Source organism: Ambystoma mexicanum, chromosome 1q, assembly GCF_040938575.1.
Source record: "Ambystoma mexicanum isolate Mex_15411 chromosome 1q, UKY_AmexF1_1, whole genome shotgun sequence".
Taxonomy (NCBI): Eukaryota; Metazoa; Chordata; class Amphibia; order Caudata; family Ambystomatidae; genus Ambystoma; species Ambystoma mexicanum.
In genome coordinates this window covers 214,808,463-214,827,316 of record NC_090922.1, presented here as the reverse complement: position 1 = coordinate 214,827,316, position 18,854 = coordinate 214,808,463, and the positions used below count along the sequence as shown (strand labels likewise).

At 45.7% G+C, this 18,854-nt stretch overlaps 1 protein-coding gene across 1 annotated transcript in view; it reads right to left on the bottom strand.

Moving 5' to 3' along the window:
* LOC138526746 (cytoplasmic phosphatidylinositol transfer protein 1-like) overlaps positions 1–18,854 on the bottom strand; it is a 511,789-nt gene that overhangs the window by 172,421 nt on the left and 320,514 nt on the right. The window contains exon 3 of the mRNA XM_069637411.1: positions 18,134–18,222. Within this exon, the coding sequence (XP_069493512.1) occupies positions 18,134–18,222 (89 nt within the window). The remainder of the gene's footprint in view (positions 1–18,133; positions 18,223–18,854) is intronic.

Sequence of the window (18,854 nt, the reverse complement as noted above, 5' to 3'; positions counted from 1 at the left end):
CCAATTAATAGAGATTCAGGGAAGAGGACCACAGGAAGAGCAAGAACTGTGCAGGTGAAGGGGGTGTTCCTTATCCCCCACTGAAGCTTTGTGGTGACAGGAAAGCACTGCAAAGCCAGTGATGGCAGTAACCTTGTTGAAAGTCACCCTTGAATAGCTGCATTACTCTGACCATGTAACTAGAGAAAGGGCCTCATTATGACCCTGGCGGTAGCTGTGGCAGTAAAACCGGCACGGCCGCTGCCGTAGTTGCATCTGGGCCCGGCACCCGCGCATGGGCAATTACTGGGTCAAGGCCGAGTTCGGCAGAGCCAGTAATTGCCCTTTCGCAGCTGCCGGTACCAGTAGATCCCCATTCCCATTGAGCTCTATAGGGCTCAATGGGAATGGGGAGCTCAGATGCACCGGTGCTGTCAATCGCGATGCCAGTGCATCTGATGAGCTGTGCTCGCGGGTGCAGTTCTGCCCGCCAGGTCAGACCTGGTGGGCTGACAGGTGCCCGTGAGCACAGGTCATAGTATGGCGGTACACTGTTACTGCCATACTTATATTGAGGCCCAACGTCTTGCTGCCAATATTGCAGAAGACTGGTTCATTCCTAATTTGTTGGAACAAGTTGCACTCTTTATGGTGAATTGCATTGTGTGCCAAAGGTTTACTGCTGGGCATACACTGAGAATGATCAGAGGAGTAATACCTAGACCAAATGGTCTGTTTCAGTATTTACATTCTGATTATGTCGATATGCCGCAGACATGCAATGGATATAGGTGTCCATTAGTGGTGGTGTGTCACTTCCCTAGGTGGATCGAAGCAGGCATATGTGCACAACCTTGCTGCCACTTGTGCAGCAAAGTTTGTAGTGCGTGAAGTTTTCCCGAGGTGGAATCTGTGTGAAGTGCTGAGATCCGATAATGGGCCACATTTTGGCAATGAGCTATTCGAACAAAGAGGGCTTTCATTAAGTATGAAGAACAAGTTCTCCTCTGCATATCACCTGCATGCGAACAGAATATGTGAGAGACTCAATGGACTCCTCAAAGAGAGGATCGCCAAGAGTAAATTGACTTTGAAGAAGGGATGGCTGTATTGCCTACCCCTGCCCTTATATGCCCTTCGGAATCAGCCAGGGTCTGACCACCACCTCACCCTGCATGAGCTAGTAACAGGGCATTGAAAGAGAATGCCCCTTATACATCCATCTAGGATTAGGAGTGATGCCCATAGTGTAGCTAAAACTTAAGGTGATGAGATGCACGATTATTTGAAATGCATGACTGCCAGTATTTTTTTCATTTCAGATCAAGTCAAGCAACAGGGGTGAAGGTCTAGGAACACGGAAGAAGATAATTTGACTACCAATCCAAGTGAACTATTACCACAACCTAAGCTATATGTTGGGGACCTGATCCTGATCAAAATCATCACCCGGAAGTGGCACAAGCCTCGCTTTAATGGCCCATTCCTTATGAAGGAAGTTTTCCCTTCAGCTGTTAAAGTATCAGGAAGATGAGCGTGGTTGCATCTGAGCAACGTGAAGGTTTATAAAGGCGAGACTCTCCCTCCCACCATTGTGGATCCAGAAGCAAGACAAGAAGAATAATTTCCCCATTTGCAGACCCGATTAATGACTAAGCCGAAGGATGATAAAGCAACAAGTGATTAACACATACTTTATTTGGCCTGGAATTCAATAGAGACTCCTTATATATATTTTAGCAGAGAGTGCAACGACTTGGAATTCCAGAATTTGAAGTGAACTTTTAGAAATATATAGAAGCAGTAAATAAATGCATCATAATTATGCCTAAATGTTAGTTCTTTATCAGAAATTGGAAGAGATCAATATCCAGATTCATTTTGTGGAGAATATCTGTTTTAAGTGATTAAAATACTTGATACCTGCCAATAGTGACGTCCATTGGCTTGTGGTTGCTGTCTTTGTGTTCATACTTCAATCTTACCCTGCTCTTGTTAGAAGAGGCGTGAATATCCACACTTGTTTACAGGATCTTAAAAACGGTCCAGTGATAAGAAGATTCATCATTGCTATAATTGAACAAATTGTATAGTTGCAAAAGTAAAAGAAACTCAATGATTGTATCAAAAATGATTAATGAAGAAGATGGTATGATTATAGAGAGTGCACAAGATCAGCAAGCAGTAGGATGGCACGAGATATGGTTGATTAGATTTCTATGCATAATATACATTTGCATGATTGTTTTTGCTGTCTTTTTGTTCCTTATTTTTCAGTCTCTATCATCTTAATGGTTCTGCTGAAGAAAGAGTGCCTATGATTCTCCCCACTATGAGTATGAATGATGACATTTTACTTGATCTCTATAAGTATGTTAGGAGACATAAGAGAGATGTAGAGGAAGATCATGAAGGGATAAAAACCTATCTAGATACTTCAGCTCACCAAGGGAACAACATGTGGTACCAACACATGAAAAAGGTGGGGGAAAGAGCATCTGATGAGAGTTTCTATGTCTGCTCTCTCATCCCTTAAGCCGTGAATACAGTAAGGACTTTCATTTCGAAGGTGGTATCAGCATACAATGTGAAATGGCTTAACCATCTTGCAGGATGTACTTCTTGACTACAGTTCCAAGAAGTTGGGCAACCTTGCGATGAAGATCAAGATGGTTGTTTCCCTTCCAGGATGACTATATCAAGACTATACAAATGGAGAAGGAGCCTGGCTGGAAAAACATGATGCTTGTGTATCCTGCTGCAGGACAGGATGAGGTGATCATTGAAGAAATTAAGAGAATTAACTGTCCTGGTGCGACGGATATAGCAGGATCACCTGTAGGTTGGGAACAAACAGAACTATTGATCTATGGACGAATATCCATAGATACCAAGAAGGGATGGGAAGAATGAATAATGTCCTGTGCAGCTCAACTGCTGAAAATGGACTACGTACAAGAAGTGCGGAAAGTGAATGATGGATGCTTAAAGAAGATGAATCAGGCCCAAGCCATGGAAAGAACCATGTGGGATATAACAAAGAATGCAAAACCACAATTGACGATCCTGGAATGAAAGAAGGGACCACTGTCCTTATAGATCGATACTGGGCTTGTGGATGTAGAGCCTATTTGAAGTTGCCCAAGGATTGGGGCGGAGTGTGTTTCCAGGTGCCCATCCATTTTCCAGCACTAGTGATTCCTCAGAGTGACCTAAACACTGGTGAATTTCCAAAGGTGGATGACCATATGATAAAAAGAAGATCACTTGAACTCTTACAGACTAAAAGAGACAAATATTTCTCAGCCAAATAAATAACAGCGTACAAAACAATTCCTGAGGAGCACAAGTTGTTTAGCAAGACTGCTATGATAATGACAGCTATATTCATGCCTGGAATTCAGACAGTGGCAAACACCAAATGGTTGCAAATCACCAGATGGGAGCTTCTGCAGACAATCAATGCTACCATAAAGGGATTCAATGCCATTAATGAAGAGCTGAGGGCCATACGATTGATGACCCTCCAGAATAGGTATGTCCTTGATATGATCACAACAATGGGAGGAGGAGTTTGTGGCAAAATTGGGCCATCATGTTGCACATTTTACCTTCTCACAGTGACCAGAATGGGACCTTGACAGAGGCCATAACAATGTTGACAGATCTGCATACCAAGATGGAAGACGAAAAAGATGACATTGAAGGTGACCGTTTGTTTACCGCCTTGTTTTCATGGAATCCTCAGTGGTTGGTGAATATATTCAAGGTTCTTGGAATAATACTGGTGCTAGTAATGTTTGGATTTTGTATAGTCAGGATGGTGATTGCTGAATGCAAGAAAACGGCAAAGAAGGTGGTAGGAATGAAGATCATGATTGATGCCAACGGCATGCCAAATGCCACAGAGCTCACTGATGATTGTTAAGATGGATTTCCGAACTCTGACCTGGTGGGCAGAGGTTCAGAAAGCCATCCTAGCTTCTTGGAACAGGGTAACCTCTGGACAAGACAGACCAATCAAGGTAGCTTATGGCAGGAGGTCAAGACTAGGTCTCAGCAGGGGTGAGGGTGACTGAAAGACCTCAATGAGCAGACAGAGCAAGGACACTTACAAATTACTCCCCGACAGGTGTATATATCAAAAATATAAACACATTTATTACAAGGCCTTTGTAACTCAACACACAGTAAAAGAATCACAGCAATGCTACTAAATCAACACAACACTATCAATGCAATATATATACAAGACATTTGGGGTCTAAAGGGTTAACAGCACAAAATATGTCCACAACCTAGAAGGGAAGGAAACAGGCAGTGCAGGTAGTCTTTAGTCCCCTTCAACATCAAACAAACACCCAACTCAGAGGCAGTTCAAGCCCTAAGAAGAGGGTAGCCTTGTGATCAATAGTACATGCAATGCAAGCGCACGCGGTTGTTCCAATGGGCAAAACGAGGTCTCTTCAGGGGTCTCTAGCAGGTCAGGAAGGTGGGTGAGGTGATGAAGAATAGATTCCCACTATTCAGGGAGGACATCCACTTGAAGGCAGAGGCAGTTCCAAGGTTCAGGAATAGTTTGCTAGTTCGCACTAGCAGTGGAAAGGAGAGGGGCCCCCAGGAACCACTCATGCGTAATAATGGATAGAGGCGCTAGGATCCACTGGTAAGGGTTATGATTACTCACCGGCCCCAGGAGCACTCCGAACCAAACATCACGAGTCGAGTCCACTGTGGTTGCAGGTTCGAATGCAACAAAAAGGACGTCTCTGTGGCTTTCAGTTCCGAAGATACAGCGATGATTCCCAAACGGGACAGTGGTGATTTCTCTGCTCCTGGTGGATATATCTAGTCAGTTTCACTGCAGCAGGCTTCAGGGGCAAGAGGGTCACAAATGCAGCGCACCTGCAAAGATTGTTAACGCAGCGGGGCAACACTGTAACCGTATTTACTCCAGTCCTGGCGCACTTGTCTCACTTCAGACCTGGGAATGCCAAGTGTACAAAATTTGGTGTGAGGGTGCCGTGGACAAGGAGCTAGCAGTATACCAAGTTTCGAGGGCCTCCTTGAAATGGTGGTGGAGGCAGAGCAAAGGTCCAGCATAAACTGGTCAGCCCACTGGTTGGCCCAGGGACACTTCTGAGAAGGCTTACTTCCAGGTTTGTTGAAGGTGCTGAGAATAGTTGGTCCCACTATTCCAGTGGGTCAAAGCGCCTTCGCAGACCTTCTAGGACAACCAGATGCAGAAAGGTCCCACAGGGTGACAGCGGGACCAGGGTGCCAAACTTCCAGCGGGTCACTAGCGGTTCCTAGACGCAGCTTCGTAGTTTTAGGATACTTGAATCCTATCCTTCTTTCAGTCAGAACTCCAGAGATCGGCATGGTATGGGTGTTTTCGGCCTCCTCTTATCCAGAGTCTCCTCTGCTCCAAAATGAAGAGGAAATAATGGGAGATCGGCTCACAAACACACACACCATACGTGGACCAATCATGGACCACGGTGGTCCCAGGCATTCACAGCACGCCAGACTCTCTGGCACCCAGGATGTGCATTGGAACCAGACATTCAAGCCCATATCCTGGAGGCACACACACAAGACATGCAGAAGCCTGCAAAAGTTTGGCGTTTTGCAGGAAAATGCATGACCAAATAAGGACTGTCCCGGGTCGGCTCGACCTGGGGAAGGTGAAGGGGCAAGATGGGCAAAGGACAGGACAAATAACCTCGTGGCATGGCCATTTTGGAGCCAGGCCACCTATTCGTGCCAAACGCAGTTAACGCGGTTACCTCAGCAAGAAAGGGTTAAAAAATATGTGAGAAGATAGCTGCCACCAGCCCTGTTCATGACACATCTGCACATCTCCTAAAAAGTCTTTCAGGAGTTCTAGGGCCTTTGGAAATGACTAAGAGACCCAGTACACTGTACTGGAAGGTACATTGTGCACTTGTTACATGATGCAGAAAAGTTGCAACATTGGAAAAGGACTAAGGGAAACAATGTCTCCCAGTACTGACTGTATTAAGGGCATGTCAGTTTCCCCATTAAAGGTGAGCCAAAGACCAGAGGAGTGAAGCTGAAGGCTGTGCTTCTCTGGCAAAGTCAGTCTATGGCAGCAAAAAGTTTGGGAGTGTACACCTGGAGGGAAAATTACATATAAAATGAAATCTTTCCTAACAATGATGCTGTCAGAAAATACAGAGGTCAGCATCGTATCACCTGAGGGAACAAAGTTTCTGTGTCCAAAGAATCATAAGACGTACGTGGGATGATGGGTTTATTGTACCCCGAATGGACAATGTAACTACATGCCCTGGAGTGTAGATGAACATGTTAAAACAGCAGGCACCCTGAGGGGGGTGATGAAGATATGGATACCTAAGAAACACTTCTTCAAGAGACAATACCAAGATGTGGAAAAACTTGAGGAGGGGGTTGAGGACTCAACCAGGGGGGGGGGTGTAGAGGAGCAGCTGCATACTTCTGCAGCAGATCCTGCCCCCTTACTCCCATATGTTGGAAACATGAGACTGTGCCGTGTTTGACACCAGACGTTGTGCCAAAACCACAGCATGTGTTCGAAAGAAGATACCCATTGAGACACCCTACCGAATGTATCCCCAAAGTGATGAAAACCCAAGGGAGGAACTCCCTAAAGGAATATGAGAAAGAGCAAAGAAAAGAAGTTAGTGACATCACAATAGTGTATGTATGACGTCCAGAGATACTGACTGAAGAGGATGTATAGATCCTGAAGAAACTAATGATGAAGTAAAGAATAAAGTGAACTTTTAAAATATGAAAAAGAAGATTATACGTGCACAAATTGCCACAGAAAATCAACCGTTCAATGAATGTACAGATGCTGAAACACAAGGTGGACCAAGACATCATAGAAGCTGGCTAAACGTAGTGAATAGAACGCAGGCGAAGCCGCCATTATATAGAAACTGGACGTCGGTATCATGAATTTAGTAAGCCAGGACCCGTGAACCAGGAAGGGAAAACTGTGTTGCAGCAGGAATAAGCAGAATCATGGAGCTGCAGGACGAGGCTGTCTGGCTGAAGTCAAGACTGAAGCAGCCAAGGTCAGCTATCTATTCTGGAAATGAGCGAATGTGCATAAGATGAATCATCCCTTATTAAGGTGCAAAGAAGAACACCAAGAGTGCCAACTTTAATTCATTTAGATCATTTAAAACCTGCAAAATGGACCAAATTGCGGTCTCCTGTCACGTGAGCCAAGGATGAAAATAGAGGTCGAACCTGGAGTCCCAGAACAAGAAAGCGAGTGCTCCCACTCCTGTGTATTCTAAAGATAAGCATACTTTGCAAGGCCAAATTCAAAGACAATCTTCATGGCAGAAGGCATGGGTGATGAGAGATGCTGGGCTAATTGGGTGGGGAGGTAATGTCATGCCCCAGCTCCTTGCACCTTGGTCTGGGCTTACATGCAGCTAAAGGAACCGAATGTTCCAGACATGGCACAAGCGTGCCAACCAATTATAGTAGTCCATAAAATGAAGGGCCTTATAGTTGAAGACCAATGAGAAACTGTCCATCTAATGTTTCTGAAGATGACATGTGTTAGAGGTAGGCAAATGTTGTCCACCTGATAGTGGGCAGCCAATTACGATCCTCGTCTTTAGAGAAAAGTATACTTAGATGTTCCCCTTAGCTAATTCTGATCCTTGATAGGTTTTTCATTATTGCCACGTGGTATGACATCACCTCTGATGTATTTTTCATATATAAACAATGTTTTGTGTAAAGATCGCTGAGAGAACCTGAGCGTATGTCCGTTGATGTTCGTTGTAAACTCCCTGTTTTAGATAATTGCTAATAAAACAGTACTTTGCCATCTTACTGAGTTGGTTTGGTTATTCTGTATGATCCCATCCATTGCATATGCACATTCCTAAAGGACCCTAAGCTAAGTATACTTACAGTTGAGAGAGGAACGGGCATAGTGGAATACTCTGGGGTGATGGGAGGGTTGAATCAATATGCTGGAGGAGATGACATTAAACAAATGGTACCGGTATGGGAGACATAACCTGCCTAAGTTGGAATATACGTGGCCTATGTAATCCACCAAGATACACCTATATGTCGAGAGACACAAAGTTAAAATCCTGTACTTGTAAGAGACCCATGCCCTTTCAGTGGTGTGTGAAGGATTCACCAGAAACTGGGGTGGAAACCGCTTCTACACTTCATATTCATCACAGTCTGAGGGAGTTATGACCTTGGTGCATAAGTCTCTTCCATTCTGGTGCAAACATTCAAAAGCAGACTCCCTAGGTAGATATGTCTTGATATACGGGTCTCTGGCGGGGAAAGAAATGCTACTGATAAATATGTATGGCCCCAATATTGATGACCCCCAGTTTTATACAGATGTCATTGATGAGCTTGATGACAGATCTACCCACACTCAAAGGGCTCTTACGCGGGCAGTCTCTATTATCAAAGAGGGCATGCACTCGCTTGGGCTGGTACATGCTTGGAGAACACTACATACTGATGATTGCTCCTACTACTTTTATTCATCGATCCACAATTCCTTCTCCCGTATTGACATGTGGCTCATTTCCGATACATTACGAGAAAGATGTAGTTTCTGTACCCTCATCTGGCACTCTTTGGGAAGCCTTCAAAGTCTACATTCGAGGGATTGTGATGTCGACAGAGTTCAGTGTCCTCAAAGCAATCTGGCATAGTATAGTGCAATCCAAAAACAGATTAAGGGAGCTAGAACGGGAGCTGGCTAGTGTTCCCCCTATGGCCATGTTAGCAGAGATTCAAGAGTCCATTGACACCTTCAGGATGCACGCTGAATGAGAAGTTACATTTTTCAATGCCCCTATGTCTGCTAGAAAATACGGGGAGGGTGATATACTTCGTAGAGTGCTCGCTCATAGAGAATGGTAATGGGTGCATTCCACTTATAAAAAATACCTCTGGTAACCTAGCACACACACCCACAGCCATCAACGAGGTATTGACAGGTTTCTATAAGGATCGCTACACTAACAAGGACACACGCATGCTAGAAGAAATTGACACATTTCTCAATACTTTATGGCTCCAACAGATATCGCAAGATACCAGGGCCTTACTATGTCTCCTGATCTCTTTATCTGACATTATCCAGGCAATTGACCATCTGCCATTGGGCAAGGTCCCGGTTACCGATGGCCTCATGGCCGAATTTTACAAGCGCTACAAGGAGATGCTCCCCCCACACCTTTTACACATGTGGCAGGAATCCCTTGTTTCCCTATCACTTCCCGACAGCATGTGTGAGGCAGTTATTAAGGTTTTGTTGAAACCAGAGAACCCTACGGATCAATGCGGCTCCTACCATCCCCTATCTTTGATTAATACAGATGTAAAGGTGTTCGCAAATATACTGGCGACTCATCTAATGCTGGTTATGTCGCATATTATTCATCATCAGTTGGGGTTCATTCCGGGAAGGCCCCCCTGCACTGAATTCGCGATGCCTCTTCAATATATTGGCACAGATAGACCCCGGCGTCTGGGCGGGGGCCACTACAATAGACATTCAAAAGGCATTTGACTCCGTACCTTGGTGATTCATGTATGCTGTGTTGTCAAGGTGAGGCTTTGGCCAGGGGTTTCTCAGAGCTCTACGCCTCCTATTTACATCACCAGTAGCCAGGGTCAATACGAATGGGTTGCTCGCCTCAAAATTTGAGATAGGATAGAGGCACCCATCAGGGATGCCCCCTATCGCCCCTGATATTTGCGATTATTATTGAACCAATGGCAGACGTAATAAGACACAAACATAGACACTGAGGGATCAGAATGGCAGGCGGATCACAGATAATTTCCCTTTATGCAGATGATGCGTTGTTGTACATTCGGAACACCTGGGAAAACTTAGCACCTATTATGCAAGACATTCTAAACTTTGGAGAGGTTTCGGGTCTCTGGGTGAATTATAGCAAATCAAGCTTTTTCCCCTTACAGAAATCACTGCCACGCCCGAAGATCTACATACGTTACTTGGGGGTGACATGAATGTAACTACGCTGTGTGCATGGCTCAATTAGGCGCCAAGCTCATGGGCTATGCCCGGCTACCCATCACTATTGCCAGTAAGATAGCACTTCTCAAAATGATGGTGCTCCTGAAGCTCTTGCATCTTTTCCTCGTACCGTTGTGGCCTGGGTGATTTGTTTTTCAAAAATTGGAAGGCGGAATTTGTAAAGTCGTATGGCACTCCGGAGCAGTACGATTGAAATGGGACACGTTAGCGCCGTCGTATGATGTGGGAGGGTTTGCAGCCCCTCACTTCTGACTGTACTGGATGGTCACACAGGCACAATTCACAGCCTTTTGGTTCGGCGATAACTCACCCACGCCACACAGCGTGCTAAAGAGAAATTCAGCGGGGAATGAGGACATGCGGTCGCTAGTTCTCCCTATCGATTTGCGGATGACTGAAGATGATATCCTGCTAGCGTCACAGCATTGGCCTGGCATACAATATGAAAGGAGATAGGTGTAAATGCCCCATGCCATGAACACTTTCCTCTCTGGAATTGTGTCCCACCCCTACCGCAGATTGGTACTGGCTCTCATAGGGTTTGGATGCGACATGAGTTCCAGACATTAGGGTCACTGTACCAGGAAGGCAACTTCATTCTAATCTCTGAAATCCCTGGGCTTGTGTGTAGCATGACTCCACAATGGTTGGAATATGCAGGCTTGCCCAGGGCATGTAAAAAACTGTAGAGTTCTTTCCCAGTCAAACCCGAGAACGATGCTCTGCTGGGTTTTATTCTGACAGCATGCGACAGTCGTAGCCGAGTATTATCTCTATATCACTTACTTCAAGCTCACTCAGGTACATCACATCATATGGTATGAGCTAAATGGGTGAGAGACCTCTGATTAGATGTCACTGATGATCTCTGATCTGATATGTCTGCACAAACTCCCAAAGTGTTGTATAACTCTCAATTTCAGCTGATACAACTAAAAGTGCTGTATCGGTACTACTACTCTCCATATGTTTTCTAATTAAGGGAATGGGGTATGCCCACGTTGCAACTCTGCCAATGCTAAATACTTTCATATGCTATGGGACTGCCTACACCTTGTACCCTTCTGGAGGGATGTGTGTACGACATTGTAGGAATGACTGGTAAGGCTGTTGATTTCCTGCCAAAGACCTGCTTGTTTCATGTCTTTGACCCACCATTAGGGAATATGTGTGCATTTGTATGGCTATTCCTCCCCCTGGCCAAACGCTGTATTCTCCAATGCTGGACAAGTGCGAATACTCCCAACAAGGACCACTGGTTGAAAGATGTTTTGTGGGCTAACAATATGGAAGAACAATGGGCACATATGCAACCGCCTGAATTTCGCCCAAAGGACATATGGAACCCACTTAGGATGTACCTTCTACGCACGCAGGGTCGGATTGGCCCCTCGGCCTTTCAGCCCGTGGCCGGGCCGAAATCGTCCCTAGGGAGTGGGGGACGGTTTCTGGCCATGCCGGGCCGTTTTGGAAGAAAGAAAAATAGAAAAAAATATATTTTTTTCTTTCCTTTTCTTTTTTTCCAAAAAACCTTTCATCCTTCTTAGGTCAAAAATGAGTTCCAACACAGGTTGGGTGATATTGTATGCATATTTGTTCAATAAAAAAGAGCTAAGTGTAACTGGTATACAATAACATATTATCATTTGACCTTGGACGTCTGCTGTAAACTATATCCCCTGTTATCCGAGTCTGTATACGAGAACTGTATGGTCCCACTCCTCGGTGTAATCATGATTCATCCCTTTGTAGCCCACATCGCCAGAACCCAGGTCTCAGTGGCCTGACCTTACTGTTACGATATCCTACTCTTTTCTGTGTCATGTGTTACCAAGTGTGCCAATAAAAAACGTTTTTTGAAAAAATAAATGTGGGGGGGACACGTTATCTAATGAAAAGGGGCCCCTGCCAAATGTGTGGGACAAAATTGTATGTCACAAAAGTTGGGGGCCGGGGGTGGGAACTAAAATTACACCAATGCATGCGTGGGTACGTTGGCAGCAAAGGTTTTTCTTGAACAGAATATGCTTATGTAGAAATGCACTTTCATGCACGATCTTTCAGCTGTTTTTGTATAAAAGGATATTTATGTATGGAAAATGATGCATGGATGTTGTGCACTGCGTACAATTGTTTGGAAGTATTTTTAAGCACCAGTTACATTTTTTATGAAAGCATACTCATGCAGGTGGAACAGTCGGGGACATTTTCTTACGAAGGCAATTCTTTTATAGAAAACTTGCTTCAATTCTGAGGCCTACGTTTGTATTTAATCAGAAAGGCTTTCTAAAGAAAGCTTATGTATCACAATAAACCCCTAGAAGGGGGCGGTGGGTCTAGAAGATGGCATTGTGTCAAGGAAATGCTTTATTACTAGAAATCAGTCCTATGGAGAAGGCCATGCCAGGTATTCTTCATGTTCTTAATCACGAATCACGTTCTTGAAGAACACCACCGAGGCCTTTTTTTGCCATTCATGATTGTGCGGTGTGCGTGCTGCCAGTTTTTGTTTTGCCTTAGAGACAAATATGAGGCAATTGGTAGGCAGCGGCTCACCTCGGTAGGCAGCACAGTTTCTTCCGCCGCCTGCGTCGCTACTAACCGGGACAAGCAGTTGGATGTTTTTCAGGATGTTGTTAATGTTAATGTTAAAGGTATTTGCACCGCGCACCGTCACCACAGGGGTGGTCCCCAGGCGCTCTGACGTATCTGAAAAGGAGGGTGTCAAAAAAAGGGGGATTTCGGGTTGGGTGTGCGGGGGTTGGTAGGGTGTAGTGGGAATAGGAAAGTGGGAGTTGTGATGTCCTTTTGGCAGCTTTAGTTTGGTTTGCACCGGCGTGGAATTCGCCTTGCAAGGGAGCAGTGGCAAATAAGGACATTTATACCCTGGCATGAGTGCACGGCTCAAAATTGGGGGGAGCTATTTAGCTGCTGCACTTGGCCTAGAAGAGCATGGTTAAAATGACACAACAGCTATGAGGAGCTACTTTTGACGTCCAAAGCCAACGCGTACCAGACCCAAGTCAGGTTCACTCTGTGCACTTGGGATTGTGGATAATGGAACATTAGGACACATCGAAGAGATTTAGAGCATAATGGGTAATATATACTGGACAAAATATTATACATTGCATGTTATGTGGAAGTTAGGTTTGTGGCATGCTAGGAACTAGCTCTCCATTCATGAAATCAGGTGACAAAATGACTATTGATACAGGCTTGGGTATTGAGGCATGAATGTTCAAGTGGGCGCTAAATAGTGCCATTTGAATGCTGATGCGTGTGTGTGAATGGAAGAATGAATGATGCCATCTGAATGCTGATGCATGTGACTAAATAGGAGAGTGAATGTGGTGGTTGCTTACTGTAATCTTCATTACTTGTAGCCCCCAACCTTCCTAGTCACAGTACTTGCAGCACAATTAAATACTGGGACGAGTAAGAGGGATGTGGAGGTAATAAAAATGAATGATGTTCTCTAGAATCTGATGTGACGTGTGAGTGTGAATGGGAGAGTGAATGAAGAATGAATATGCTGTGTGAATGCTGATGCATGTGTGTGAATAGGAGAGTGGTTGAAGAATGAATGAGGCTGTCTGAATGCTGATGCGTTTGAGAAAATGGGCGTCTGCATGTGGGGATTGCTTACCCGTAATTCTCATTCCTCCTAGTCCAACTCTTCTTTGTCACAAGACTTGCATCATGAGTAAGTACTGGGATGTGGTAGAGGGATGTGGAGGTTGTGCAGAATGACTGATGCCCTACGAATGCTGGTGCATGTGTGGGAATGTGAGGGTGAATAAATGATGCCATATGGGTGCTGAGGAATGAACGTGAAGGGGACATTAAATGAAGACTGAATGTTACTGTATGAATGCTGATGCATGTATGTGTTTGGGAGAGTGAATGATGAATGAATGCTGTATGAATGATGATTGACGAATGTGTATCTGTGTTCCAGCTGAGCAGCAGGCCTCTTATTGTGTGGAGGAAGAGGAAGGGGAGACAGCAGCTAGGGGCACTTTTTTAATTGGTGTGCCCAGCTTCGACACATATTCACAGTTGCATGGCATTTTTTTACTGGGCAACATAGAGGGAAGGCAGCATAATGAGAGTTGCTACAGGTAGTGGCCCACATTGCTGGGTCCTGTCTTCACATGTTTCCATACGGTGACATGGCATTTAATATTGGGCATCAAGGGTTAAAGCAGCTTGGTGGGTCCAATCTAGACAACTCTTCACTGTGGCATGGTATTTTTTTACTGGGCAGCAAGTGTGAAGGCAGCATGAGTGTTCCTACATGGTACTGGCCCGTATTGGTGGGTCAGTCTGGACATATTTTATTTCTGTGTCATGGCATTTGGCATTTGGTACTGTTCAATCCAACAAGAGTTATGTTTTTTCATGGTAATACTGGCATATACTGGTACAGGCTCCATGGACATTTATGGGCACAGACAATATGAACATTGCTTTAATACTTGCATGTATTGTGTGCAAAGGCATCAAGAAAATAAGTCGGAAAATGTTCCTGTGCATTTTGCAATGCAATGTTGATGACTTTTTTATTAAGTTTTTTTTTACTGTTTTACCCTACAAAACCCATTGCACACTGTGGATTTTTGCCTAGTTCCTCACAGAAAGTGTGTTGAACATGTCTGATTGTATCTCAATAGTTTAAAAAATGACTTGGTGGACAACCCCCGGACTACCCCTATCCGACCCTCCCCCACTGCGCCCCACTCGAGCCACCCTTGTTTGGTTCAGGCTCCCTAGTTAGTACGCTGGGCAACATCTACGCCCCTCGAGTTCAAATATTCACCAGCCACCACTGATGTCACCTGTGATCACTCCACGCGGCGCGAGGAGACATCAGGTCTCCGCCGAGGAGCGAGGAGACATACCGCGTCTCTGTCACGAGCAGCTGCTTAACGGCAAAGTGGGCAATCTTAGGAAGCCTGGTGGACTGTTTACCTGTCGGTGTTTGGGCATTGTGGTTGTATGTAACTCTTCTCCTCTGGGACATGAGCACACCTGCCTGTGTGTTGGCTCTCGGGGGCCTGCACTATTGGCCGCTGATTGCTCAGAGAACCTTGCCAGGAGCAGCGGGCGGCCTAGGCTGGTGGAGAGATTTGGGATTACTGCATAATGACTCCCCTGGCGCGGTTCACGTAGGGTCTCAACAGTCATGAAAGCACGCTGGCTCACCGCGGCTGCTAAACCTGTGTGGTGAAAAGACAAATATAAGAGTCCAACCCTACCTGCTATTACAAATAGGCAGCCTTTTGTTCCGCTTTCTTTTGTTCTCGCTGCTGCTGCTGCTGCTAGGACATATTTGTGTACGAATTGGAAATGTGAACTTTGCAGAACGTGGGAGGATGGCCTTTTTGAGTCAGTCAATGGCTGCAGGCTGGGTTTGCCCTACAGGTCCCCAGTGAGTCTTTTACTGGAGCTAGTTGAATGGATCTTTTTGAACCGCAGAACATTTGTGCCGCCTTATTTTGCTGCTGGTATTTCTCGGATCACAAAGAGCCATAACCACATCTCCCAATCTGTTGGCGCTCCGCGCTGTTTCAGGGGGAGCAACGTGGCCCAACTCTGCCTGCAAGCCGCTGTTGGGGATTACCCAGTGCACTGGAGCTACACACCTGAGAGGCTGGGAGCTCCTGCCCCTGAAGAGCCACTCCAAGCGCCTGAGACTGACGCGGTCTCTCTGCACACCTGGGTGACTGGGATCCTTTTTTGCTATGAAACCATTCCCGCTACCAGAGCATAACCCACTGTGCTTGAGCAACCACTGCAGAGCCGTAGCCAGGATTGTCTAACAAGTGGGGCCCGAAGCTAATGTAGGTGCGCCCACCGCAGTGACATTAACCTCTGTGAATGCCCACACAGTGCTGTTGAGTAGTCATTTACGGATTTGGGGTTGGCCTGCCCCTCTCAGGCCTTCTTACCCTGTCTACGCCTCTGACAACCGGCGCTGGAAATTGACAAAATGTACTCTGGGAAAGCCCCCTCAGGGAGGGTGTAGGGAAAGTGGTCAGACTGATGTGTGTGCCGTGGGCTGGGAGGTGGAGCTGCAGACCAGGCTGAACTGGATGGGAGAGTGGGTGGGCCTGCAGAAGGGACTCAGTCCTAGCAAAAGCAAAGAGCATTCTGGGAACATAAAAATGTCCACAGAACTGTATGTATGAAATGATGTCTCTGATAGGGATTCGAGCATGAAGCTGCTCTGAGCATCTATTGCAATCTGGGCCCTCTGCTCTTTGCGTTTGTTATGGAAAAATGTCTATAAACCAAAGACGTGTTTGCTCATTTGGACAATGATTGATTAGGTGTTTGAAGCTTTCGCTGTTTCGTATGGAGCCCGTGAATTACTAACATGGGACAAGACCAGGCGTGTGGCCCTTCGGCCTCCACAGAAGGGCGCTCCGGCAAAGCTCTGTCTTGTTCCAGCCCAGTTCCTCTCCTTAGTACAAGTGACAGGGATCTTCTCTCACTATTTGACCATTCCTGGTACCAGAGCCCAACACACTGTGCATACCCAAGTCAGTGACGGGGACCTACTCTCACGGTCAATCATTCCCAGCACCATAGCTTAACAAACCGTGCATGCATCACTCAGTTGCAGGGATCTTCTCTCACTGTCAAACTATTCCCGGTACCATAGCCCAACACGCTTTGCATGCACAACTCAGTGATTGGGATGTTCTCTCACTTTCAGACCATTCCCCTTACCACAGCCTGAAACACTGTGCATGCACAACTCAGTGACAGGGATCTTCTCTTACTTTCAAACCTTTCCCGGTACCATAGCCCAACACGCTTTGCATGCACAATTCAGTGACAGGGACCTACTCTTACTTTCAAACATTCCCCATACCACAGCCTAACACACTTTGCATGCACAATTCAGTGACAGGGATCTTCTCTCACTTTCAGACCATTCCCCTTACCACAGGCTGACACACTGTACATGCACAACCCAGTGACAAGGATCTTCTCTAACATTCAGACCATTCCCCTTACCACAGCGTGACACACTGTGCATGCACAACCCAGTGACAGGGATCTTCTCTCACTTTCAGACCATTCCCCTTACCACAGCCTGACACACTGTTCATGCACATCTCACTGACAGGGATCTTCTCTCTCTTTCAAACCTTTCCTGCACCAGAGCTTAAAGGTAGCATGCATGCACACTCCAGAGACCTTCCCTTACTAGCAAGATGTTACCAACTGGCGACACTAATGCAGTTTGTTTCCACACCCCAAAGGCAGGGAATGTCTCAGGAACATACCTTTACCCAAGTGGGAACCCAGTGCAATGTGTCTGCACCCATGGAAACTCATAATGTGGCCCTGCAGATATTTCGGACTACAACTCCCATGTTCCTTCACCACTGAGCATGCTGCATAGGGATCGTGGGAGTTGAACTCAGAAACATATTTAAGGCCACATAATGAGGAACAACAGAAGCTGGTCCTTGCCTCATCTATCATTCCAATCACCAGAAGTTGATGTGGTAAGTTATGAATTCCCTGGTGCAGTGACATGTTGTAATGGCCCTCATGAGCCAATGTCATTGACTAATCAAGGTTGAATTAGGTGACCAATGTCATTTGTAGGTCATTGAAGGTAGAAGAGAACATGATGCATCAATACAGTTTTAAGAAACTTCTTCCTATTCCATTCAATCGTCCTGCAATCCCCAAGCCCACACACCTAGCCTGTGACGACTTTGACACACTTCACCGACCCCACCTATCCCCCGCGGTGCACCTAAACCAATTACATAAACATCCCATCACAACGTAAGACATATGTCCTATAGTGAACACCACTCAAATGTCACTAAATGTGAAACCTCATCACACAGTATCCATGATCATGCAAGTGTTTGCTTAAACACCCCCCAAAAAACAACCCACATTCCCAATAGGCCACCCAACCCAACCACATGTACACCATCCCCATCTAACCCAACACAGTAGGCCTACTCATGCAAATTCTATTAATATGAGATCAACATATAACCCATGCAAGACTCAGAGCGTCTGCATAATAATTACCTGTGATGGTGTACGGGTAATAATTCCAAGCTTTTTCTATGATGTAGAAAATCTTCGGTACAAACCCCCTTATCCAGGTGGGCAATTTTCTAGGGAAAATGGAAGATTAAATAGATCAGTTCATCTGTTGCTCTGTGTTTCTGAAGCAGACCACAGACTAGCAAAGGCAAACCTTGCATGAAACCCAGATGGTCAGTGAGGGCAGATACACGAATTGAGTGGATACGCCTGGGGATATTTTGGTCTCAAAGGGAGAGGCTGACATGCTCTGAAAGGAAGGATTGGCAATTGTTAATGGGCGAGCAGAGACCATGATGGCAGGATGGATAGAAAAACAAAAATATGGCGATTATGGCGGTGCATAACTTGGCCTGCCATGAACTGTGAGGAGAATCGGGGCTCACAATGTCACTGAAGAGTGAGGGTCCAGAGCTTTGGCTATGGGGGCCGGTAAACGGTGCAGGTGTTCAGGGTTCGAAGAATGAAAAGTCGTGGAATAAATGTACATCCAGTGGATCCAAAAGAAAACCCTGTACTTATGTAGTACTAGTTATCCTAAAAACCTGATAGGGATATAACCTGTAAGGCCATAGCTGTGAATAACTGTCATAGACTGATGGGCAGGGGGACAGCGGCAATCGGCATGGTTTCCACAGGTGCAGAAGAGGACAGGAGGTCAGGGGAGCGTGTGTAGCAGAGCTGGGGAGGCCTGATTGGCGAA